Genomic DNA, 26,274 nt, shown 5'->3' with positions numbered 1-26,274 from the left:
CCAGGTCCAAGCATCCCCTATTAGTGTAGTGTAGGCAGTGCCTAGAAGCCAGGTTCTCTAGGGGTAGCTGTGGATGAGCAGCCAATGCTTATCTATGAGACATGCAAAGATCATGCAATACCACTGTAGTCGCACAGCATTTGCACACATGAAAGAAAACACTCAGTGTTACAAAAATAAAGGTACTTTATATTAGTGACACAATTACTAAAGAGTACTAGAGAGGCAACCCTCCAATAGGAGGTAAGTAACACACTAGATATGTACACTAGTAGTCAGAAATAGGCATAAATAGCAATAGAAAACAGTGCAAATATCAATTGACAAAAGTGACCATAGGGGGAGCGCAATCCATATACTAAAAAAATGGAATGCGAATGCAGGACCCCCACCGACCAGGAAGAAAGGAGTAAGTTACTGGATTTTCCCCAAACCACCCAAAAGGCCTAAAAGAAAGAAAATGCAACACCAAGACATAACACAAATGCAAGAAACCAGCAGTGGATTCCTGAAGAGGAAGACCTGTGGAAGAAGGGGACCAAGTCCAGAAGTCGCAGGAGTGTCCGGTGGTGGCAGGAACTACTACCCATCTAACTCTGGTTCCAGGAGTTGGTCGACGGTAGGACGAAGATGGTCAGCAATGCAGCCCTAGAGATGGAGAATAGTTCCTGAAGGATGCAGTCGTCATCCCAAGCAAGATGGAAGGAAGATTGCAGTCGGTCAGTGGCATGGAAAAGCCACCAGCTAGCCTTGGCAAAGCAGAAGTCGGAGTGAGGCAAAAGTGGAACTGCTGGGGACCAGCAAGGCCCAAGAGGACTCAACCCACTGGGGGAGTCCTGAGGAGACCCTCAGCAAGTCAGAGAGTCCACAAAACAAAAGGTTGCCCCCACAGGAGACCCAATGGACAAGGAACCAGGAGTTGCAGAGGAACCCACACAGCACAACTGGAGAAGGGTCCACTCCGCAGGAGAAGCATGCAGAGAGCTGTGCATTAAAAGGAGTGATGGGGAATGGGTCTATACAGAGCCTGAAGATCCTGTGAAGGAGATGTCAACAAGCCTTGGTAGCTGCAAGAGATGCGGTGTATGGGGGTACAGTTCTGGGTGGGAAGGCAAGGGCTTACCTCCACCAAAGTTGGACAGCTGGCAGAGAGTACCAAGAGGACTGCTCTGGACCACCACTCATGAGGCAAGATCCATGCAGCTCAGGATGAGAGGCGATCCACGCAGCCAGTCGTCATTGCAGTTGGTGCCTGCAGTTGGTGCCTGCAGATGCAGGGGGGTGACTCCTTCACTCCAAGGGAGATTCCTTCTTCCTTCTCATGCAGACTGAAGGCTTGCTGCCCTCAGAGGATGCCCAGCCAGGGGACTTTTGCAGAAGCTAGAAGGAGTTGTGGAAACAATGTTGCAAGCAGAGTCTACGTCGTGGATGCAGATTGTTGGTTTCTGGTGGCTAGAAGTCAGAGTAGAGGTTGCAGAAGAGTCCTGCTGGAATCTTGCAAGCCAAATCCGAGGACCCACCCCAGAGGAAGACCCTAAATAGCCCTGAAAGGAGGATTAGTCACCTAGCAAGGTGACCACCTATCAGGAGGGGGCTCAGATGTCATCTGCCTGACCTGGCCACTCAGATGCTGCCAGAAGCCTCTGCCCACCTTGGATTCAAGATGGCAGACTCGAGGGACCCTCTGGAGCAGCTCTGGGCACCACCCCTGGGGTGGTGATGAACACTCCCCTTTCCATTGTCCAGTTTCATGCCAGAGCAGGGACTGGGGGTCCCTAAACCGGTGTAGACTGGTTTATGCATGGAGGATACCAAATGTGCCCTTCAAAGCATACCAGTGGCTTGGGGAGGCTACCCCTCCCAAGCCATGTAACACCTATTTACAAAGTGAGAGGGTGTTACCCCCCCCCACCTCCCAAAGGAAATCCTTTGTTCTGCCTTCCTGGGCTTGAGCTGAACAAGCAGCAGGAGGGCAGAAACCTGTCTGATGGTGGTAGCAGCGTGGGCTGTCTAGAAACCCCCAGAAGGCTGGTAGGAGCAATGCTGGGGGTCCTCTAAGGATCCTCCAGAGTGCATGGAATCATTCAACCAGTACTGGCAACAGTATTGGGGTATGATTCTGAAATGTTTGATACCAAACATGCCTAGGTTCGGAGTTACCATTATGTAGCTGGACATAGGTAGTGACATATGTCCAGTACATGCGTAAAATGGCATCCTGCACTCACGAAGTCCATGAAAATGGAACTGGAGTTCATGGGGCACCTATGCTCATGCACAGGGTCCACACACACAGGTACTTGCACCCTGCCCTCTGGGATAGGAGGGCCTAACTTAGGGGTGACTTACAGTGACCTTATGCAGTGACCTGTAGTGAAAAGGGTGCAAGCGCCCTTTCACACAGGCTGCAATGGCAGGGCTGAAGATACATTTTGCATGGGCTCCCCATGGGTGGCATAATACATGCTGTAGCCCATGGGGATCCCCTGACTCCCCAATGCCCTGGGTACCTGGGTACCATATACTAGGGGCTTACATGGGGGCACCAGTATGCCAAATGTGGGGTGTATGTGGTTTAAGTAACCAAGTTTAAAGAGGGAGAACATAATCACTTGGGTCCTGGTTAGCAGGATCCCAGTAAACACAGTCAAACACACTGACAACAGGCAGAAAATGGGGGTAACCATGCCAAGAAAGAATGTAATTTCCTACACGAACCCCCTCTGCCCCCCAAATGAAGGACAATAAGGCTAACCTTGTCCAGTTGAGTCTTCATTGTCTAAGTGGAACTAGCTGGAGAGTCCATCTGCATTGGAGTGGTTACTCCCAGATCTATGTTCAACTGTATAGTCCATTACCTCTAGGGATGTGGAGGACCTTAACAGTTTGGAATTTTCAGCTTTCGTCTGTCTGAAGAAGGAAGTGCATGTCAAAAAAGTATGGCCTCAACTTCCAGGCCCAGACCACAGCAAAGGCCTTTCTTTCTATGGCTAACCAACGCTTTTACCTGGGGTCAACCTTTTGCTTATAAAAATTACAGGTTGGTCCTGGCCCTCAGTGATAAGTTGTGATAACACTGCCCCAACCCCTACCTCAGAGACATCTGTCTGAACTATGTAGACTACTATGACTATGAAGACTGTGAACTTGGAGTAGTCAGGGCTTCTTAAAATAGGTGCAGAGCACATGACCTGTTTAAGATCCTCAAAAGGCTTTTGACAGCTAGCAGTCCATCAAACTTTCTTGGGCATTCTCCTAGAGGTGAGGTCATTAAGAGGGACTACAAAGGAACCATCATTCTTAATGAACCGCCTCTAATTACCCAGTGAGGCCTAAAAAGGCTCTCACCTGAGTTTGAGTAGTCGGGGGGAGTCAAATCAAAATAGCACAGATATACAACCTTCCCCTGTCCTATCTGGCGCTTACAGGCCTTGATAGTGAGGCCTGCTTTCTGCAAAGCCTCCAAAACATTTCGCTGATGGACCAGGTGATCCTCCCATGTGGAGCTAAAGACAGTTATATCTTCCAGATAAGCTGCACTATAGGCTTCCAATCCTTGGAAGACTGTTCACTAGCCTCTGAAATGTGGCAGGTGCATTTTTCCGATCAAAGGGCATCAATGTAAAGTAATAATGCTCTCCAATTATTGAAAATGCTGTCTTGGGTTTGGCATAATTTGATAATTTGATCTGCCAATATCCAGCAGACAGATCAAATGTGCTCAGATACTTGGCAGATGCCAGTATATATATTAGCTCATCTGCCCTAGGGATAGGATGACCATCTGTCTTTGTGACAGTGTTGAGCCCTCTATAGTCAACAGAAAACCTCATTTCCATTTTCCCTTTCTGGGAGTGAGGTTTTGGGACCAGGACCACCAGGCTAGCCGAGGGGCTCTCTAAGTGCTCAATAACTTCTAGGTCCAGTATCTTTTGTACTTCTGCTTTGATGCAGTTTCTAACATGGTCAGGTTGCCTACAGATTTTACTTTTTTATGGGCAAACTGTCTCCTGTATCAGTGGTGTGTTCACACCATGTGGTTTGTCCAGGTGTTAGAACAGTTCTGAGAACTCTCCTAGGAGATCAATGCAGTCTTCTTTTGGTGACTCAGAAAGGCAGTCAGCAAGAAATACCCCATCAACTGAGCTATCAGCTGCAGTGTTGGAGAAGAGGTCAGGAAGAGGGTCACTCTCTTCTTCCTATCCCTCATCAGCGGCCATAAACAGGGTCATATCTGCCCTGCCATAGTAGGGATTCAGGCAGTTCACATGAAGCACCCTGAGGGGGCTTCTGGGAGTATCAAGGTCTACCAAGTAGGTGACCTCACCCTTCTTTTCCACTACTGTGTGGGGACCATTCCACTTGTCCTGGAGTGCCCTGGGAGCCGCAGGCTCCAGTACCCACACCTTCTGCCCTGGCTGGTAAACAGTCAGAACAGCCTTCTGGTCATGCCGCAGCTTCTGCAGTTTCTGGCTGGCCTGAAGGCTTTTAGTGGCTTTTTTCATGTACTCAGCCATTCTTGATATGAGGCTACATACATAGTCCACTAAGTCCTGTTCAGGAGGCTTGAGGGGTTGCTCTCAGCCCTCCCTCACAAGAGCAAGAGGACCCCTAACAGGGTATCCAAACAGAGGTTCAAAGGAGCTGCAACCCACTCCGTTCTGAGGGACCTCCATGTATACAAAAAAGAGGCATGGCAGTAGGAAATTCCATCTCCTTCATGGTTTTTCAGAGACTCCCATGATCATGCCTTTGGGAGTTAAGTTAAATCTCTCTACCAAACCATTGGTTTAGAGGTGGTAAGGGGTAGTGAGCTTATATGTTTTCCCACACTCCTTCCACATTACTTTGAGTTACGAAGATATGAAGTTGGTACCTCTGTCTGATACCAACTCCTAAGGAAAGCCCACTCTTAAGAAAACTCACAGAAGGGCCTTTGCCACTGCAGGAGCTGTAGTGGTCCTTAGAGGAAAAGCTTCTGGGTACCTGGTGGTATGGGCCATCACCACCAGAATAAATCTGTTCGCAGAGGCTGTCGGTGGGTCTAGAGGGCCAACAATATCCACCCCAACCCTCTCAAAGGGAACCCTTACCACTGGAAGTGGAATTAAGGGGGCCTTTGGGGTACCACCTGTCTTGCCACTAGCTTGACAGGTGACATAGGAGCGACAAAACTCTTTAGTGTCTTCTGACATGTGGGGCCAGTGAAAGTGAGGGACAGGTCTGTCCCAAGTCTTGCTTTGCCCCAAGTAACCTGCCAGGGGAATATTATGTGCCAGGGTCAACAAAAATTATCTGTATTGCAGAGGTACTACCAATCTCCATGTGGCACCAGGCTTGGGTTCCCTTGGCTCTCAATACAAGAGGTTGTCTTCCCAGTACACTTTGCGGGTGCCACTGACATCCCCTGCCTCTTGAAGGACATCTTGCTGCCTCAAGCCTTACAGTGTGGGACAAGTGTTTTGTGCCATACTGAATTCCTCCCTGCCAGGTCGCCCTCTACGCAAGACCCTAGCTGTGTCAGCCTCGAGCTCCTCTGGTGTAGGTTCTGCCAAGGGAGTAGACTCCTCCTCCTCGGGGGCAGATCCTCACTGGAGGTTTGGGTAGGGGGCACCTTTCTGCCCTTCCTACACTTAAAGTTTGGAAGCTCTTGGGCCTTTTTTCCAGGCTCCAAGTTTTCTTGATATTTTTGCCTCCTGGCCTGTCCTCTAGTCAGGGCAAAGATATGGCCTGAGATGCCCAGCATTGCTGCATGGGCCTCTAACTCCACTCCAGCCTAAGCTGAAGTCTCCAAATCATTCCCTAGTAGACAAGGTTAATGCCCCCATCAGAGACTAGTTGCCTCTGTTGTCTCCCTTACTAAACCAACCCCCACTACATTTCCTAAAGTGAGCCCAGCTACACCCTTGGACTGACTACTGTTAGTAGTCCCACCACTAGGGCTATTGTTCGGGGCACTAGAAGTAGAAGTGGGGTTTGTAGTGGTGGTTGGCTTGGTGCTTTTCTTAGGACAGGAGCTGTCTCCTGGCCTATGGCCTTTGTTTTTGCAAACATAGCACCAAGGCTTTTTAAAGCTGGAAGAGGAGGAAGATGTTTTAGGCCCATCCCAGAAGAGTTTTGTGGGCCTGATGAAGACTCCTTACTTTTGTCTTTGTCCCCAACCTTGTCATGAGACTTACCTGCTTCTGTTTTCTTGTTTTCACCCCCTATATGAGTTTTCCGGCTCACCCTAGTTCTCATTAGTTTGACTGCCTTCTTTCCCAATTCTTGGGGAGAGATCAGGCCAGAGTCAACCAAGTATTGGTGCAACAAATCAGACACACAGTTGTTTAAAATATGCTCTCTCAAGATAAGATTGTATAAGCCCTGATAGTCACTGACTTTGCTGCCTTGTAACCAGCCTTCTAAAGTTTTAACAGAACAGTCCACAAAGTTTACCCATTCTTGGGAGGGCTCTATCCTGGTCTCCCGGAAGTTGATTCTATATTGTTCGGTAGTGAGACCATATCCATCCAGGAGTGCTGATTTTAAAACTGTGTAGTTGTCAGCATCTTCTCTGACAGTCAGGAGCCTGTCCCTGCTCTTGTCAGAGAAGGAGAGCCACAAGATAGTAGGCCACTGTCTCTGGGGGCCCCTCTCTACCTTTCAGGCCCTCTCCAGAGCAGTGAACCACTTGTACATGTCACCCCCCACCTTGTAAGGGGGAATAACCTTGTTGAGGTTTCTGGAGTCAAAAGAGTCCTCCCTGACCCTGGGCTCCCTGAAACTAATGTTACTGCCACCGTGGGGCATGCCATTCTCAACCCTGCCTCTTTCTCTCCACTGCCAAGGCCTCCCTGTCTAGGGCTAGCTGTTGCTCCTGCAGCCTCAGATTGGCCTCCTGCATCCTCAGTTGCCTTAGTTCCCTGTCTAGGGAATCTTTCCCTGGAGTTGAACAGTTGGTCCCCTTATATACTGAGGAGGTGTGAGAGTGAGCAGAGAAGGATCTGTTCCTATTCTTGGACACCCTCTAAACTAGCCCACTAGGGTCAAAGGTAGACCTACTGGTGTGCCTCCCCTTTGCACTGCTAACAGTGCTCCTACCAGGACTGTGGGTGTGCCTAGAGGTTCTCTGATCCTCCCTGGGTACTTTCTGACCCACCTCAGTAGCTGAGTCTTCTTTTTCTAGCACTTGAGGGTCAGACTCTATTTCATCCTCCTCCTGGCTACCACCATGTTCCTGGTCATCCTGGAGGAGCAGGCCCAGAAGCAGACTCTTATTGGGGTGTCTCCCTGTCTTCAGCTTTCTCTCAGCACACATCTCCCTAAGTTCTTGGAAGTTCAAGGTTCTCATAGGGAGAATCCATGGCCTGAGAGGTGTGACCTGCTGAAGATATGTCAGCTAGCTAGAGTGGTGTAGGGTCCCTAACTACTTTAACGTAGTCTCCTTACTGAAGTTTGTAGCAAGAGCTATGCCAGACCCCTAGCTTACCAAAACATAAGAGACTTAGGCCCATATTTATACTTTTTTTTAGCTGCATTTGCGTCATTATTTGACGCAAAAGCGGCGCAAACTTACAAAATACAATTATATTTTGTAAGTTTGTGCCGCTTTTGAATCACAAGATGTCACAAATGCGGCACAAAAAAAGTATTAATATGGGCCTAATTCACTGACATTAAGTACAGTGTGTACCCCTAGTCAGTAGGTGGTCTTTGCTGTGGAAAGTACCAAGTGACACAGTGGTAAGGCAATTGCAAATGCTTATCCCACTGGCGCACCACCACTGTAGGAAGCTGGCCTGGTGTGTGGTGGGTCCCTAAGGTACTTACACCTTATAGCAGGTCCAGGTATCCCTATTAGTGTAGGATAGGCAGTGTCTAGAAGCCAGGCTCTCTAGGCGTAACTGTGGATGAGCAGCCAAGACTTATATAGGAGACATGCAAAGCTCATGCAATACTACTGTAGTCACACAGCACTTACACACATGAAAGAAAACACTCAGGCCCTCATTACGACCTTGGCGCCGCGGCCATTTGGAGATCCCCGCTGGGCTGGCGGGCAGAAACCTGGTTTCCGCCCGCCGGCCCAGCAGGGATCTCGGCCGCAACACAGGAGCCGGCTCCAAATGGAGCCGGCGGTGTTGCACCCGTGCGACGGGTGCAGTTGCACCCGTTGCGCTTTTCACTGTCTGCATAGCTTCAAACCGCCAGGAAAAGGCTGGCGGTAGGGGGACTCATAATCCCCCGGGCAGCGCTGCAAGCTTCGCTGCCCTGGCTGATTACAACCGCCGGGGGCCATTGTGGCGGGAAACTGCCGGCCCCGGTGGTGCGACGGTCGTAATGCCCTGGGAAGCACCGCCAGCCTCTTGGCTTCCTCCAGAACAGCCCTGGCAGTCTCAGGGCCTAAGTGTTACAAAAATAAAGGTACTTTATTTTAGTGACACAATTACCAAAAAGTACTAGAGAGGCAACCCTCCAATAGGAGGTAAGCAACACACTAGATATGTACACTAATAATCAGAAATAGGAATAAATAGCAATAGAAAACAGTGCAAAGCAAATAGCAATAGACAATAGTGACCCTGGGGAGAGCCAAATCATATACTAAAAAAATGGAATGCGAATCCAGGACCCCCACCTAGGTAAGTGGGATGTGTAGAAGGGAGATGGAGAAACTAGGAAACCCCAAAGGTAAGTACCACAGTGCCCCCCAGCGATTAGGAAGAAAGGAGTAAGTTACTGGATGTAGGAAGCTGGCCTAGTGTGTGGTGGGTACCTAAGGTACTTACACCTTATACCAGGTCCAGGTATCCCCTCTTAGTGAAGTGTAGGCAGTGTCTAGAAGCCAGGCTCTCTAGAGGTAGCTGTGGATGAGCAGCCAAGGCTTATCTAAGAGACATGCAAAGCTCATGCAATACACTTTAGTCAGAAAGCACTAACACACATGAAAGAAACACTCAGTTGTACAAACATAAAGGTACTTTATTTTTGGAACACAATACCACAAATTACTAGGAGGGCAATCCTCCAATAGGAGGTAACTAATACACAGAATATATACACTAGCTATCAGAAATAGGCAATAAAAAGGTTAGAAAACAGTGCAAATAGCAATAACCGATAGTGACCCTAGGGGGAGCATAAACCTTATAATAAAAAAATGGAATGCAAGCACAGGAGCCCAACCTAGGTAAGTAAACTATGTAGAGGGGACCTTTGAGTATCAGAAAACCACAAAGGCAAGTAACACAGTACCCCCGAGCAACAAGGAATTCAGGAGTAAATCACTGGATTTTCCCCAAACCACCCAAAGTAGCAAAAGAAGAAAAAGAAGACACCCAGACAAGACTGTAAGAAAACCAGTGGTGGATTCCTGAAGAAATAAGACCTGTGGAGAGAGGGAACCAGGTCCAAGAGTCACAGTGGAATCCAGGAGGAGTAGGAACTACTACCCACCCAGCTGTACTTTCAGGAGTTGGTCGACAATGATGAAGAACAGGTCAACACTGCAACCCTGGAGCCGGAGAAGAGTCCCAGATGGATGCAGATTATGTCCCACGCTGGAGTGAAGATTGCAGAGAGGTGTTGGTGCAGGAATTCCACCAAAAAGTCTTGGCAAAGGCAAACTCGTGTTTAGTGGAAAAGTAGTGCTGCCGAGGACCAGCAAGGCCTAGGAGGACTCAACCCAGGATGGGGAGTCACAGGAGACCATCAGCATCACAGACAGTCCCCAGGAGCAGAGGCAGCACCTACAGGGGTTCCACAGGATGGAGACAAAGGAGTCGCAGAAGAAGCCCACGCAGCACTAAAAATGGAGGATCCCACACAGCCGAAGAACCACGTAGGAGGCTGTGCTTTGCAGGATGGAGTGCTGGGGGCTGGAGTTACATGCCACCTGAAAATCCCTTGGAGAAGATAAATACAAGCCTTGGCAGCTGCAAGAGATGCAGTGCACGGGGGTACTGCCCTGCGTAGGAAATCAAAGGCTTACCTCCACCAAAGTTGGACAGCTGGCAGAGAGGACTAAGAGGACTACTCCGGACCACCACCCTTGATGCAGGATCCATGCATCTCGAGATGAGGGGAGATCCACGCAGCCGGTCGTCGCTTGCTGTAGGTGTCTGCGGTTGCAGGGGAGTGACTCCTTCACTCCAAGGGAGATTCCTTCTTCTTCTTGTACAGGTTGAAGAATTGCTGTCGTCTGAGGATGCACAGCCAGGGAAATGTTGCAGAGCCGGCAGGAGGCGTGGAAAAAAAGTTGCTGAAGAGACTACTTCATTGTAGCAGCATTTGTGGGTTCCTGGAGGGTCCAGTCGTGGTTCCAGTGGCCAGAAGTCGCAGTGTAGGTTGAAGAAGAGTCCTGCTGGAATCTTACAAACCGAATCTGAGGACCCACTCAAGAGAGAGGCCCTAAAAAGCCCTTAAAGGGGGATTGGTCACCTAACCAGGTAAGCACCTATCAGAATGGGGCTCTGACATCACCTGCTTGGACTGGCCACTCAAATGCTCCAAGAGTTCCCTTCCAACCTTGAAAAGATGGCAGAACTCAGGGACCCTTTGGAGGAGCTCTGAGCACCACCCCTGAGGTGGTGATGGACAGTGGAGTGGTCACTCCCTTTCCATTGCCCAATTTTGTGCCAGAGCAGGGACTGGGGTTCCCTGCACTGCTGTGGACTGGTTTATGCCTGGAGGCCTTCAAAGCATACCATGGCTTGGGGAGGCTACCACTCCCAAGCCTGTCACATCTATTCGCAGAGAGAGAGTGTTACCTCCCTCTCCCAAAGGAAGTTCTTTGTTCTGCCTTCCTGGGCTTGATCATATTAAGCAGCAGAAGGGCAGAAACCTGTCTGGGGGGTGGCAGCAGCTGAGCTGCCTGGAAAACCCTGTAAGACTTTTGGTAGCAATGCTGGGGGGGTTGTCTAAGGAGCCCCCAGAGTGCATGGAATCATACTGGCAACAATATTGGGGTATGATTCCGACATGTTTCATACCAAACATGCCTAGGTCTGAGGTACCATTATTTAGCTGGACATAAGTAGTGACTTATGTCCAGTACATGCGCAAAATGGCATCCCCGCATGCATGAAAATGTATCCGAAGTTCGTGGGGGCACCCCTGCTCATGCAAGGGTGCCCTCACACACAGGTGCCTGCACCCTGTTCTCTGGGCTAGGAGGGCCTCCGATCGGGGTGACCTACAGTGACCTGGTGCAGTGACCTCTAGTGAAAAAGTTGCATGCACCCTTTCATGCAGGCTGCAATGTCAGGCCTGCAGAGACGCTTTGCATGGGCTCCCCATGGGTGGCAAAATACACTCTGCAGCCCATGGGGGACCCTGGTACCCCAATGCCCTGGGTACCTTGGTACCATATTCGAGGGTCTTATAAGGGGGCACCAGTATGCCAAAAGTGAGGTGCTTGTGGTCCAAGCAACCAAGTTTAAAGGGAGAGAGCACAGTCACTGGGGTCCTGGTTAGCAGGATCCCAGTGAACACAGTCAAAACATACTGACAACAGGCAAAAAGTGGGGATAACCATGCCAGAAAGAGGGTACTTTCCTACACTGGCATTACACGTTTTACACATGGGAATATCATGACATTTTCTAGTCTCTCCTGGTTTACACCTGGTTTCCTTTGTTAGGATTTCATGCAAACCCAGGTCACGTCATTTTAGTAGATCTGACTTTGTTTAAAACCCATGGCTGTTTGGACTGTGCCTGTCCTGTTCCTCCATCTTTTTATGAACTTCAGGTGGGGTGGCTCTCAACAATGCGAAAAGATTATGGGGCAGCACCTGAATCAACTTTCATTGCTAAAATGTTTTAGCACCCATGTTAAACAGTGCTGCCCTGTGCACTTTCCGTACTAAGATATGCTGCCAGGCATCACATGAGCTTGCATGCAAACGCATAGCATATTTGAGTCTTAAACAGCAGGGGTGTAAAATGTATCAATTAAAAGCATATATAGAGAGATTTTAGAGTAAATCACACAAATAAAATAACAGATGACACAATGTAAGGCCCAATTTAGGTTAAGATGGTAGCAAAGAATCCACCATAAAAACAGCAGATTCCAAAATCAAACAAAAATCTAGATACATGGTGGAGGGTCTGGAATCTGAAAATAATAAATAGGCTTAAAAAGCTCCTATTCAGCATATCACTCAGGGTCTAGAAAACTACACGTCCTCAGCGCCGAAGATCAATCTTCAAAGAATAGATGATAATTACCATAAGAGCCACTCACCTTTCGATCTCCGACAGGAACTTGGTTTGGAAGATGTCCCTTTTGTTGAGTCGCTCTGAGATTCTGCCGCGGAACAGGATGCCTTTCTTGGTTAAATCCAGGAGGATCTTACGGACAATTTCACCCAAGTACATGCCACTGATCATCTTCTCGTACCTGTAGCCACAGGGAGAAGGGGAGAGTGTGGTGTGAAGGAGACAGAGAGTAAAAGAGAGAGTAAGAAAAAGAGAAAGAGAAGTCTTGGTTAATGTGACCTATCATCGAGATACTTCTTTGCTCCACTCCCACCATTCAATGATACACATGTAATACTGGAGTTAGTGGCATGGTGCCTAAAATTAATTATCTATCTATCTATCTATCTATCTATCTATCTATCTATCTATCTATCTATCTATCTATCTATCTATCTATCTATCTATCTGTACCACAATATTTAAAACTTGATATTCTGGTAGTATACCGCTCATTCTTATGAGTAGCTCCAATGCCACTGTTGGTGGAACCTCAAGGCTTTCTCTATGGCAGTGGTTCCCAACCTGTGGTCCGGGGACCCTTGGAGGTCCGTGAAGCCTCCTCAAGGGGTTCGTGACTGCATATAAAATTAAGTAATATTAACAAATTAGGTCCCCAGCTTTCAGTAATGACTCAGTGCGGTGGTGGGCGGGGGGGTCCCCGGGTTCCAATTAAGATTCAGTGGGGGTCCCAGGTAACTCCAATGATAAAGTGGGGGTCCACAGAAATCAAAAGGTTGGGAACCATTGCTCTATGGCTTGCTGCATAATGGCTAGAATATGGCTGGTTTTACAGTGCTAATTCCTCTGGGTTGCTCCTTACCACACCTGGACTGACTCCACAATCATATACTGCAGCACATCGGATAATGTTTCTTCATCTCCCACTACATGAGGACCCTTCAGAGCACAAACTATGAATGGCCACATATAGGGGCATATTTATACTCTGTTTGCGCCATATTAAAACTTTGACGCCTGAGCCCACGGACGTCAAAAATCCTCAGTGTGTGTAATTTTTTGGATGCGGGAAACTGCCTTACATTAATGACATGCAAGGTAGGCGTTCCCGCGCAAAAAATGACTTTAAGGCCTGTGCGCCTTATTTATACTCCTGCGTCATTTTGACGCACAGGAGGGGGCGGACTTTAGAAAACGGCGCACAGCCTGATGTGCGCCGTTTTTTAACGCCTGGGTCAGGGCAGGCGTTAAGGGACCTGTGGGCTCACTTCCATGGTCCCTGACCATGGAAGGAGTTCAGCAGTGCCCTTCCCTGCCCCCAGGGAAACCCCCTGCCATCCTTGCCCACCCCTGAAGGACACCCATGGATGGGGGGACCCATCCCAGGTAAGTAAAGGTAAGTATTTCTTTTTTTTTTTTAAGTGGCATAGGGGGGCCTAATTTGGGCCTCCCTACATGCCACTGTGCCCAATGCCCATGCCCATGCCCATGCCCAGGGGACTGAAGTCCCCTGGGCATGGCCATTGGGCAAGGAGGCATGACTCCTGTCTTTGCTAAGACAGGAGTCATTTCAATGGGGGTTGTGTGTCAAAAAATGGCACAAGTCCGGTTTGAGGCATGATTTTTGCCTCAAATCTAACTTTCACCATTTTTTGACGCACAACCCCCATCTCCCCCTACGCCGGCGATGCCTGGTTTGAGTCTTTTTTTTTACTCTGCCCAGTCCGCAGCGCCGGCTAACGTCATTCCTTAAATAAGGCGCCCGCATGGCGCGTAGGAATGGCGTTAGCCGGCGGTAACATTTTTGACGCAGACAAACGCCGGCGCTGGTTTGCGTCAAAAAGTATAAATATGGGCCATGGTACCCATTCCTATTGTTTCCTCCTCCCCACACCTATGTGGATTCGTCTGACATACACCTGACCACCCATACAATAAGAGCTCGTATGCCTCTCCACGGTAGACCCATCTAAGCATTCTGGCTGACAATATGATGATTTTTCCCTGATGCTCATAGGTGGATCCACTGAAGCACATACAATGGCTGGTCAGATAATGTCATTAATTTGGTATGCTCCTCTGCTGAGCTATGTGCTCTACAGAGCATGTACTACATTTAATGCATAACTGCAACGCTCAAGGTTTGTGTCATTGACCCTCGGCATCTTCCATGTCCACGCTCAGTATGGCTTGAACCGAATAATAGACAACCCTGAACTGGTCGGTATCTGCAAGCAAGAAAAAATACTTCTTTTCTGACAGGTTCTAAGACAGGCATGTGTAAGTGCATCTTCTCGCTTAAACCCACAGCTAGGGCAGCCTGTGGCACATGTCCATGGCACCAAAACATTTCCCACAAAGGTCACAGCGCGGCCGCCTATTAACAGTCCATCCATACATTCCAACTAATGCGTAAGCATTCTATTTCTCACTTGTTTTATTTTTCAGGCTTACGTAGATCAGTCTTAAAACACAATATTCACGCAAAGGCTCAGTGTGAAGACACAATATCCACGCACTGGCTCGGCGTGAACACACAGTATTCACGCATTGGCTCGTTTTAAGACAATATTCACTCACTGGTTGGTGCCAAAACACAATAGTCACGCACTAGCTCGGTGCCAAAACACAATATTCAAGCAGTGGCTCGTTGTCAAAACACAATATTCACGCACTGGCTTGGTGTCAAACACAATATTCACGCAGTGGGCGTGCTATATAAGTGAAATTACAATGCAACACAATACACCTTTTCGATTAAACATTTGCCCACAGGTTCACATGGTGGTGACATCAGCCTTGTAAGTCTCCTTGGTGGAATTATTGTTATGAGGCTTTTGCAGAAAGCTGTAGGGCATACATTATTTTATTTGAGCCAGTAGTTGCCGGTGGGCACCACTGTCACTTTTTTTTAAAGGGCATGTATTATTTAATTTGCTTTTGCAGGGCAGCTAGAAAGAACAAACTGACTCAATTTGTCTAAGATGCTTACAGGTTTACTTTCAGGAAGGTGTCTTAACGTCCCTCTTCTACCCACCAAGGCACAAAACTCTAAAGACCCAAGCAGGACTCAGGCTTACCAGCCTGCAGACCTTGTATCTGCTATGCTTCCAGTGTTTACCAGTGTATATCCTACGGCCTCTAGGCTTAGGGCTCATGTAACCTGTCTAGAGGCTTGTTCGGACCGATCTTTAATAAAAAAAACAAGCATTGGCAAAGCCAATAGGTCGCACCTGCACAAGATCTTTAGGCTTTGATAATGTGTTTTTGCCATGTTGTACATCAGTGTGGCTGCTTTTCAGTATGGCTAAAAGTTTGTGGTGTGGTAGAGCGAAGTAGCGGAGTAGAGTGTTGTAGAGTGGAGTAGAGGGGTAGAGTGTCATACAGTTCAGTGAGAGAGGGTAGAGTTCAATGGGTCAGTGGCATAGTGTGTCGTGGAGTGGCGTGGAGTGGAATAAAGTGAAGTGGGCTGGAGTGGATTGAGGTAGTGTGGGTTGGGATGGATTGAGTAGAGTGGGGGGTCTGGACTGGGATGCAGTGGTGTGGACTGAATGGAGTGGGGTGGATTGGAGTGGGATGAATTGATTGGGTTGGGGTGGTTGCATTGGACTGAAGGGATAGGTCTAGAATGGGGTGGATTAGATTGAGTGGGGTGGATTGGATGTCGTTTTTTGAGTGTGGTGAATTATAGTAGGGTGTTTTAGACTGGACTGGAGTGGGGTGGATTGGAGTGGACTGGATTGGGGTAGATTGGATTCATTGGATTGCAGTTGGGTAGAGTGGCTTGAAGTGGAGTGGATTGGAGTGGAGTGGAGTAGATGGACTGCAGTAGGGTTGGGTGGATTGGAGCAGGATGTGCCTGATTTATTAGAGTGTGGTGGACTGAACTGGGGTGGTTTAGATTGGGGTACAGTGGGGTGGACTGGGCTAGAGTGGGGTGGATTGTGTAGGGAGCTGGCCTGGTGTGTGGCGAGCATCTATGGTGTTATCACCTTATACCAGGTACAGGTATCCCCTATGAGTGAGGTATAGACAGTGTCTAGGAAGCCAGGGCTCTCTAGAGGTAGTTGTGGATGAGCAACCAAGACTTATCTAGGAGACATTCAAAGCTTATGCAATACCACTACAGTCACACAACACTTACACACATGAAAGAACCACACAGTGTTACAAAAACAAAGGTACTTTATTATGGTAACATACATACTAAAATACTGTATAGGCAACAATCAACTAGGAGGTGAGTAAACGGGAAGCAGCCTGAGAAAGAGGCGGGAACAACGAGGGTCGTTGTCCACGAAAGCAGAACAACACTTTCTTGAACAATGACCCTGCTTTCCTCTGCCTTAACCACGCATGTTCGGAACAATGAACATGCGTGGTTAAGGCAGAGGAAAACAGTCTCCGGATCAGAGAGGACGCGGTCAGGTAAGTGGGGCTGGGGTAGGGTTGGTGGGCAGTTGTAGGGGCTGGGTTGGGGGTAATTTTAGTTTTTAGGGGCAGGGGCTAGGGTGGGGGTCGGGGTAATTTCAGGTTTTAGGGGTGGGGTCAGGGGTCGCGGTAGTTTTAGGGGGTTGCAGTAGTTTAGGTTTTTAGGGAGGGGGAGGGGGGTCACGTTAATTTTAGGGGAGGGGTGGGGGTTGGGGTGGTTTTAGGGTTTAGGGGCAGGTTTGGGGAGTCGCAGTAATTTTAGGGGTGGGTTTGGGGTGGTTGTAGGTTTTAGGGGTGGGGGTGGGGGTTGTGGTAATTTTAGGGGCAGTGGGGGTTGGGGTGGTTTTAGGTTTTAGGGGTGGGGGTTCACAGTAGTTTTAGGGGTGGGGTGGGGGTAGTTTAGGTTTTAGACGCAGGTGGGGGGTCGGGGTAGTTTTAGGGGCAGGGGGTTGGGCAGTTTTAGGTTTTCGGGGTGGGGTGGGGTGGGAGTCGCAGTACTTTTAGGTTTTAGTGGCAGTGGTGGGGGTTGGGGTCGTTTTAGGTTTTAGGGGTGGGGTTTCGAGGTAGTTTTAGGGGTGGGGGTTGGGATAGTTTAGGATTTAGGGTTGTGGTGGGGGGATCGGGTAGTTTAAGGGGCAGAGTGGGAGGTTGGGGTAGGTTAGGTTTTGGGGTTGGGGTGGTGGGTCGGGGTAGTTTTAGGTTTTAGGGGTAGAGTGGGGGTCGCAGTACTTTTACCAGAGGGGATGGGAGGTTGGGGTAGGTTTGGGTTTTAGGGGTGGGGTGGGGGGGTTGTGGTAGTTTTAGGGGTGGGGGTGAGGGTCAGGAAGGGTCGCATGCTGGAACCATGCATGCCATTTCATGCATGCCGTTAACAGGAATGCCTTTACAATGAAAAATCATTGTTAAGGCATTCGTGGTAAAGGCATTAGTGGTAACAACGCAGTCGTTGTTCTGACTGCGTTGTTCGGGCATGCATGGTTCCAGCATGCATTGTTCCGACATATATTCGAGTACACACACTATTATATACACATTAGAAGTCAGTGATTAGCATAGAAAGCAATAGCAAATAGTAAAACAATAGAAAATAGTGACGGCACTAGGCGGAGACCAAGCCATACACTAAGTTAGTGGAATGTGAAAGGCAGTCCCCCGCCCAAGGAAGTAGAATCTGTAGAGGGGAGCTGGAGGATCTAGGAACCCCAAAAAGGTAAGTACCAGAGTGCCCCACAGCGACGAAGAGAGAAGAGTCAAGTACCTGTTTTTTCCCCAAATCCACAGGTAAACTTTGGAAAAGCTTTGTGCAAGACCCAAGAAAGAATGGAAGAAACCAAAGGTGGATCCTGACAGTAGAGGACCTGCAAAAGAAGGAGACCAAGTCCAGTTCGAGTTGGAGAGTCCTATTGAGGCAGGAGCCACTACCCACCCTTCTGGAAATGCAGGACCAGGTTAATGGTAGAGATGAGGAGTCAGCTGTGCAGCACTAGAGCAGGAGAGGAGTTCCAGAAGTGATGCAGATGATGTCCCATGACAGAAAAAGAGCTGCAGTCAGTCAGTGGTCTTGGGAAACCACCAACAAGCCTCGGTAAAGGCAAAAGTCGCAGATGAAGAGTTGCAGAGCTGCCAGGGACTAGAAAGGTCCAGGGGGACTCAACCCAAGGAGGGGAGTCCCAAGTGACCCTCAGCAGTGAGGAGAGTTGGAAGACGGGGAGGCAGCCCCCACAAGCAACTCACAGGCAGCAGTCACAGGAGTCGCAGTGAGGCGCACTCAGCACACCTGAAGAGGAGTCCCACATCACTGGAGCAGCAGACAGGAGACTGTGCTTTGCAGGGAAGAGTGCTGGAAGCTGGGGCTACATGGAGTCTGAAGCTCTCTTAGAGGAGAAACAAACAAGACTTGGTAGCTGCAGGACAGTACCTCCGGTGAACAGGGGTACTGTCCTGCAAGGAGAGTCAAGGGCTTATAGTCTCCCCAGTTGGACAGCTGGTCGAGAGGACCAAGGGGACAACTTCAGATCACCACCTGTGATGCAGGATCCATGCAGTTCCAGAGGAGAGAGGATCCACACAGCCGGTCGTCATTTCAGTTGGTGCCTGCGGATGCAGGGGCGTGACTCCTTCACTCCAAGCGAGATTATTTCTTGCTCCTTGTGCTGGCTGAAGACTCGTTGCCCTCAGAGGATGTACAGCCAGAGAAATGTTAAAATTGTTGTAAGGAGCCGGAGAAGCAATGTTGCAGAGCCGGGTTGTCAGTGGAGTTGCAGACTGTTGCAGTTGCAGTCCCGGTGGCCAGAAGATGAAGTACACGATGTAGAGGAATCCTGCTGTAATCTTGCACCTCGAATCTAGAGACCCACTATGTAGGGAGACCCTAAATAGCTAAGGAAGGTGGATTGGTCACCTAGCAAGGTGACCACCTGTCAGGAGGGGGCTATGATGTCACCTGCCTGCTCTGGCCACTCAGATGCTCCCAGGGGCCTCTGCCCACCTTGGATTCAAGATAGCAGAACCAAGTGGCCACCTGCAGGAGCTCTGGGCACCACCCATGGGGTGGTGATGGACAGGGCTACTCCCATTTCCATTGTCCAGTTTCACACTAGAGCAGGGATCGGGGGTCCCTGGACTGGTGCAAACCAGTTTATGCAAAGAGAGCACCAAATGTGCCCTTCAAAGCATACCGGTGGCTTGGAGCGGCTACCCCACCCAAGCCATGTAACCCTTATTTCCAAAGAGAGAGGGTGTTGCCTCCCTCTCCCAAAGGAAATCCTTTGTTCTGTCTTCCTCTGCTTGAGCAGGCTAAGCAGCAGTAAGACAGAAACCTGTCTATGGGGTGGCAGAAGCACGGGCTGCCCGGTAAACCCCAGAAGACTGGTAGGAGCACTGCTGGGGGTTCTCTAAGAAGCCCCCAGAGTGCATGGAATAATGCAACCCGTACTGGCAACAATATTAAGGTATGATTCCGACGTGTTTGATAGCAAACATGCGCAGGTTTGGAGTTACCATTATGTAGCTGGACACAGGTAGTGTCCAGTACACAGGTAAAATGGCTTTTCCGCACTTACGAATTCCAGGAAATTTGAGCTGGAGTTCGTAGGGTCACCTCTGCTCACGCAGGGGTGCCCTCACTCACAGGTACCTGCACCCTGCTCTCTGGACTAGGAGGGTCTGCCAATGTGGTGACTTACACTGACCTGGTGCAGTGACCTGTAGTGAAAGGGCGCTTGCACATTTTCACGAAGGCTGCAATGGCAGGTTGCAATGGCAGGCCTGCAGACACATTTTGCATGGGCTCTCATTGATGGCACAATACATGCTGCAGCGAATGGAAAACCCTAGTGCCCCAATTCCCTGGGTACCTAAGTACCATATTCTAGGGCCTTACATGTGGATACCAGTATGCCAATTGTGGGTTGTGCTAAGTCCTAAGCAACCACATTTAAGGGGAGAGAGCACACTCACTAGTGTTCTGGTTAGCAGGATCCCAGTGAACACAGTCAAAACGCACTGACAGCAAGCAAAAGGTGGCGGAAACCATGCCAAGAAGAAGGTACTTTCCTACAGATTGGACTAGAGTGGAGCGGGGGATTGGAGTAGGATGGATTAGAGTGAAGTGGAGTGGATTGGAGTGGGGTTGCCTGGATTAAAGTGGGGTAGATTGGATTGGAGTGGGGTGGATTGAATTGGGGTTGGGTGGGTTGGATTGTGCTAGGATGGGTTGGATTGGGGTGGGGCTGGATGGATTGCACTAAGGTGTGGACTGGACTGGAGTGAGTTGGATTGGATTGGAGTAGGGAAGATTGGAATGGAGTGGGGAGGATTGGATTGAGTAGGATGTATTGGACAGGGGTGGATTTGATTGTGATGGGATGGACTTAATTGGTGTGGGGTGGATTTGATTAGTGTGGGCTGGGGTGAGTTGCATTAAGGTGGTTTGAAGAGGTGGATTGCGATGGATTGGACAGAAGTGGGGTAGATTCAGGTGGACTGTATTGGACTGGAGTGCTGTTTTGCTTCACTAATAACCAAGCTGAAACACTCATGCACTGACAAAAATCTCTGGAATGCACTTCTTAGTCCAAAGAAGACATTTATTAATTCACTACGCAGGGTTCCTAAAAGGAGATTAGTATGCTAAAAGCACATGTTCAAAAATGGTCATAGCAATTAAATGAAAGAATGTACAAATGATTCTCCATTGCAATATACACAGCAAATATATGTATCTATATTATAATGCAAAGCAAATAATGAATTAAACAATATGCATCACCATGAGAAAAGGGCATCACTGCTTCATCTCCCTCCTATTCAGCATCAGATCGCCAGATCCCAGAATCGATCAAGGAGAGAGAGATCAATTAACCTCATGGGAAGGATGGCACACTCCAGCGTCCTGGATGTGCCTGAAATCTGCAAACACTCTCTGTCCCTGGTCCATCTGGTCTCGGCCTCTTATACTTTAAACAAACAAGAGAGGAAAAGTCTAGAAACTCCCTCTCTGTGCAGACGTTTATTTATGCAAAAAAATGCTGATTGCTTTAGGCATGCTTTGAAAATAACACGTCAGGACTTGGCCACAATCCCAAGGTGCCAATTCAAAACAAGATCGTCCCTGCAGTCTGAGTACATTCTTATCAGCCTAAGCCCTTGGTGGGAAAAAACACGAAGAATCGAAAACATGTGCACATTGTACAATTTGGAAAACTACTTGCAACTTTTAACGTGGCAGTGGATAATGCTAAAATAAAGTCAATAGGCAAAATGAAGTTGGTGGTCACTACTGCAACGGTATGCTGCCAAGCTAAGTGCAACATGGAGTCAGTGGTCAAAACACATATATCATTACAAGTGTGGTGAGTTAATGTGAATTGGAGTGGCATGGGTGGGCTGAACGCAAGCCTGCAAGCAGGTAAGTTGGGTACTCTGACAGGGGAAGGGGGTGTTGTGAGTGTGTGTGGGTGTGTGTGTATGTTGGTGTGTGCATGCATGCAGATGTGTGGCGTGTGGAATGCGTGTGTGCATGAATGGGTGTGAGTGTATGTTGTGTGGTGTGAATGCGTGTGGGCTAGAATGTATGTCACTGTGTGTTGATGTGTGTGTGAATACATGCATGCGTGGATGGATGTGGGTATGAGTGTGTGTATGCGTGTGTATGTTGGTGCGTGAATGTGCAGTATGTTGTGGGGGGTGGGCGGGGAGGGTGGGGGAGGACTCTGGGGAGGGGGTGGGGAGACCCCTAGCAGTGTCAGGGAAGGAATTCCATGGCACTGATAGTGCCTTCCGCGAAGGTTTTCGTGGCAGTAAGGCTGCCACGAAAACCATGGAGGTAGGCAGGGTCATTATCCCATGGGTGGGACAGTGACAGCCCGGCAGCTGTTACCGCCCTGGCGGACAGAGTTGTGCATTGGCGGTTTGGCTTGAGCCAAACCGCCAATGTCATATTTTGGGGAAAGGTACCGCCAGCCTGTTGGCAGTACCTTTCTCCAAAATACCGCCGTCTGCCAGGGTCATAATGACCCCCAATATTCACTTGGTGGCACAGTGTTAAAACACAATATTCAGGCACTGGTCAGTGTCTAAACACAATATTCACACACTTTCTCAGTGTTAAAACACAATATTCACACACTTTCTCAGTGTTAAAACACAATATTCACACATTGGCTCAGTGTCAAAACACAATATCCAGCAGGAAAACAAGAAAAAAATAGTCCGCTAAAGAACAGATAACAAATCAAAGTGTAATCATATAGTACTTGGTTCCTGCCACCTGAGAGAAGGAAGGAGGGACAAGAAGGCAGGACTGACCACTAGCAAGCATTGATTTCAGAACACTGAAACAAACAAATGAAAAGGCTTAAAGCCCACAAGAAGTATACTAAAGTATACAAGAGGTCATACGCTTAAGCTCAACCTAAAAAGAACAACATAGTACCTCAATCACATCGGAAGCAGCGGACGGGCACTGATTAACTTAAATCAATCAGTGTTGGGCCCTGCTCCACGGACAGGAATGGAAATGATGTTGTGCCAGCCAGGTCCAATTATGAGGCTATGTCAGGCAAGCAAACAAATGATAAGCAACAGGCAGGCTCCAAGTCCTTTTCTAAATACAACAGCATTTCACAAGTGATCCACACGCGCTAGCGCATGCCATTGCAGGCCTGACCCTATCTAGGGGCCATATATATGACCCAGTTTGCATAGCTCTTGCATCACACAACGTGGTGGAAGAGCAACACAAACCTTAAGTCAGATTTTCTAACCCACGCAAAGCCACTTTGCATGCCTTTGAATGGCTTAAAAATCTGGACTAATACAAAGCAGTGGAAATAGTTGTATTCCAGTACTCTGCGCCAGGGAGGTGTTCCATTGGGCATTTTGTGGGTGTTCCCATGCTACTCCCATGGTTTTTCTTATATTCCCAGATTTACCAAACTTGGTAAACCTGGGAATGCGCCAAAAAGATACGCCTCCCAGGAGAGGCATAACAAAGAGAAATATATTTTGACTTTTTTTTCCCTCTTTCAATATGAAGAGGAAAAATCCTCTCAGGAATGTTTTTGTGCAGAAAGGTGTCCTTTCCTGCACAAAAACAATCTTGCCTACAACACAGGAACCCTTGTACAATGATCCAAGGGTGCCTGCATTGGCACTAGGCTGCCAAAATGGCACCAGCTCAAGGAAAAAGGACAGAAATGCACCAGATTGGATAAATACAGCACATTCCACCTTTTCCCCGTGATGCAGGGCAATTCAGCAACTTGCTGCACTGCTCTGTGCCATAAAAGTCACAAACATGCCTATAGAAGTCTACTGACTCACAATTTGTGCTCCGGGATATACAGTATTTCTTTATGTCTCACGGGCCATGCAAAGCCTTAAGTAACCCTCAAAAAGTATGACTGCCACTATCAGGTGCAAAACAACTACTTGTGACCAGCAAGATGAAACAATATGTTTACGCATAATCTTAAAGGCATGAGTGTGAATTCTGGCATAGGAGGCCTTCCATTCTTCCGAGTACCATGAATTGAACATTAGTAATGCCTATTATTTACAGAGCTTAAAAACTGCTGAGGAGTACTATGAAGTACCATACAAAAATACATGATTATACAACAGTTCATTATTGCTATGTGCCAAGATGGCAATGGTGCAAGAGGGCTGCATCAGTGGTGAAAATGGCTGCCAACAGAATTAGATATTGTTCAGGCACAGCACTGATGTGTTTTTTTTTAACACATTAAACTATCAGTGCATGGAGATTTTTTTGCTCAATTATGATTCTTGTTATATTCTGATGAGGCCTTTAACAGGAATTACCAGCCATATCAAAACTATGAGTCCTGCAGGACCACCACACACCCACAGACCATTGTCTTTCACTCAAAGTCTCTGGGTGAGAAATCAGGTACAAAAAGAAGACTAACCAGGGAAATCGAGACTAGAATTATCAACATCTCTGAAAATTCATTTCTGAATTCAGAATAACCGCTCTCCCCTCAAAGATAACAATACCATAGTATAGTAAGTCTTATGGGCACAGTTACCAGAAACCTCATAACAAGGCCGAAAGTCAATTCTTTGTTTCTTGATGAGTCATAACCATTGCTAAGTATAACTTTGCTAAACTTTCATCTACAAAAGGTAGCAAGTAACATACACCTTTGTTTTTTACAGGAGCCTGTAAAGGTTCAAAATGTCGGAGTAACCACATACAAATACCATCACTTCATAGGGCCTGATTTAAAGTTTGTCCGGTGGTCAACTTTCCGTCAACATGGCCGAGGTCATTAACTGTTATTCTGGCCAGACTACCAGCTTCTATATTTAGAGATCCTCACCAGCACTACGGAAATCTCTAACCTATGCCAAGATGGCTCCTCTGAAAGGACTGACAGGGTCTGATTTAGAGTTTTTCAGGTAGAGCACCTTCCGTTAGCGTTGCAAACATCATTCAGTATCTCCACCACCCCGGCCAGACTATTACCCATCATAAAGGCACTTTGAGCAGCCGCCATGTTTTATGTGGCGGCTCAGCAAACATTTTTGTTTTTCAAAATCCGAATCAAAATCCGAAAGCAGGAATTTGCTTTCGAATAACAAAATACTAGTGACCCTGAAACCCTTGACAGTTTTCTCCCAGGGTGTAGGTGTCACTTTTATTTTTTCAGGTTTTCATTGACAAGCCCAAACAAAAAAAATACATCAGACATTCCGCTCTAAATATGGAAATCTGTCTGATGTACTCACTCCATCAGGCCATCGGGGTAGGGGTTTTCCAGAGGGGGGCATCCTGATCAGAAACATGACAGTGCTCTGAACTCTAAACAGAATGGGCGGACCATCAGTTTAGCGGAGAGGAACTCCAAAATGCTTGTAGTGGGGGTATCCTGTCTGTCAAACTCTATATTTGTCAAACTACATGCCACAAATAGCTCAGATTGTGCTGTTTAGCATGATCCTATCGTATGATACTGAGCCTCCTTAAGGATCTCCCTACACACCAGGTGTGCCATAAATGACATTGGGCTCTGGAGGTGCTATTATCCCCATTCTCATTGTCAGCAAGCCTCAAAATACAAGAAATGCCCAATGTGAGGTCAAGTATGAAGCTACATCTGTTTGGTCAATGTTGGTGCCACAATTATTGTTATTGTTGAATATCTATCTTTACGGCTGCCTGAGGATTCAGTGGGAGAGATAGAAAAATGCATGCAAATACCCTCTTCCAATTCTTCATCATTGTGTGGGTGTGGGTGTGTATCTGTCCATTCATTCGTGTGCGTGTACGTAGGTATGATTTTGTGACTCCAACTGCTTTGTTTGTTACGGAATAGCTGCTCGTGAGCAGGCCTTGTGAACAGACTACAGACCCTTACTAAGAGTGTCTGCCACATAGTCATCGAGCCCTGGCTTGCCGTTTGCTTGTGGATGCGTATTTTGTCTGTTTTTTAATGACATGCTCATATCCATGTGTGATTGATGCTAAGAACCTTAGCTAATCCTCATTCTGGGTTAGGGATGGGCACACATGTGGTCATTACAACCTCGGCGGTCTTTTTACAAGACCGCCGAGGGACCGCCGTGCGGAAGACCGCCAGTAGTGGCGGTTTGCCGCTCGGCGTATTATGACTGTTGGCTGCTCTCCGTCCTTTTTCCGACGGAGAGCCGCCAACAGACATACTGGCGGGCGGCGGGGAAGTGGAGGTTGCTCCATCTTCACCGCCACGCCAACAAAACACCGCCCACCGAATCACGTCCTGTGATTCGGCGTGGTGGTGTTCTGTTGGCGGTGTGGCATCGGCGGAGCAGCCCCCATGGCTCCCATCCCCTCCCGGAGGATCGACGAAACAGGTAAGTCGATCGTCCGTTAGGGGAGGGGGGTGGGGGGGTGTTGTGTGTTGTGTGGGTGCATGGGGGTGTGCGTCTGTGTATGTAGAGGAGGTGTGTGGGTGCATGTATGCTTGCGGGGGTGTTGCGTGTTTTGGGGATGAGTGCGTGTATGTCTGTGGGTATGTCTATATGGATGTGTGCGTGTATGTTTGAATGTGGATGTGCGTGTCTGACTGTGTGTGTGGATGTAGGCATGTATGTCGGTGTGTGTGTTGGTGGTGCCTGCGTGCGTGTCGTG

The 26,274-nt window shown here is 48.3% G+C and overlaps 1 protein-coding gene across 2 annotated transcripts in view; it reads right to left on the bottom strand.

Moving 5' to 3' along the window:
- HK3 (hexokinase 3) overlaps window positions 1-26,274 on the bottom strand; it is a 296,343-nt gene that overhangs the window by 24,105 nt on the left and 245,964 nt on the right. For both annotated transcript variants that reach the window (XM_069244551.1, XM_069244552.1), the window contains one exon: window positions 12,232-12,387. In XM_069244551.1, the coding sequence (XP_069100652.1) occupies window positions 12,232-12,387 (156 nt within the window). The remainder of the gene's footprint in view (window positions 1-12,231; window positions 12,388-26,274) is intronic.

This window comes from Pleurodeles waltl, chromosome 7 (genome assembly GCF_031143425.1).
Source record: "Pleurodeles waltl isolate 20211129_DDA chromosome 7, aPleWal1.hap1.20221129, whole genome shotgun sequence".
Lineage (NCBI taxonomy): Eukaryota > Metazoa > Chordata > Amphibia > Caudata > Salamandridae > Pleurodeles > Pleurodeles waltl.
Note: the sequence above shows the minus strand (reverse complement) of the source record. Positions and strands in the feature narration are given on the sequence as shown.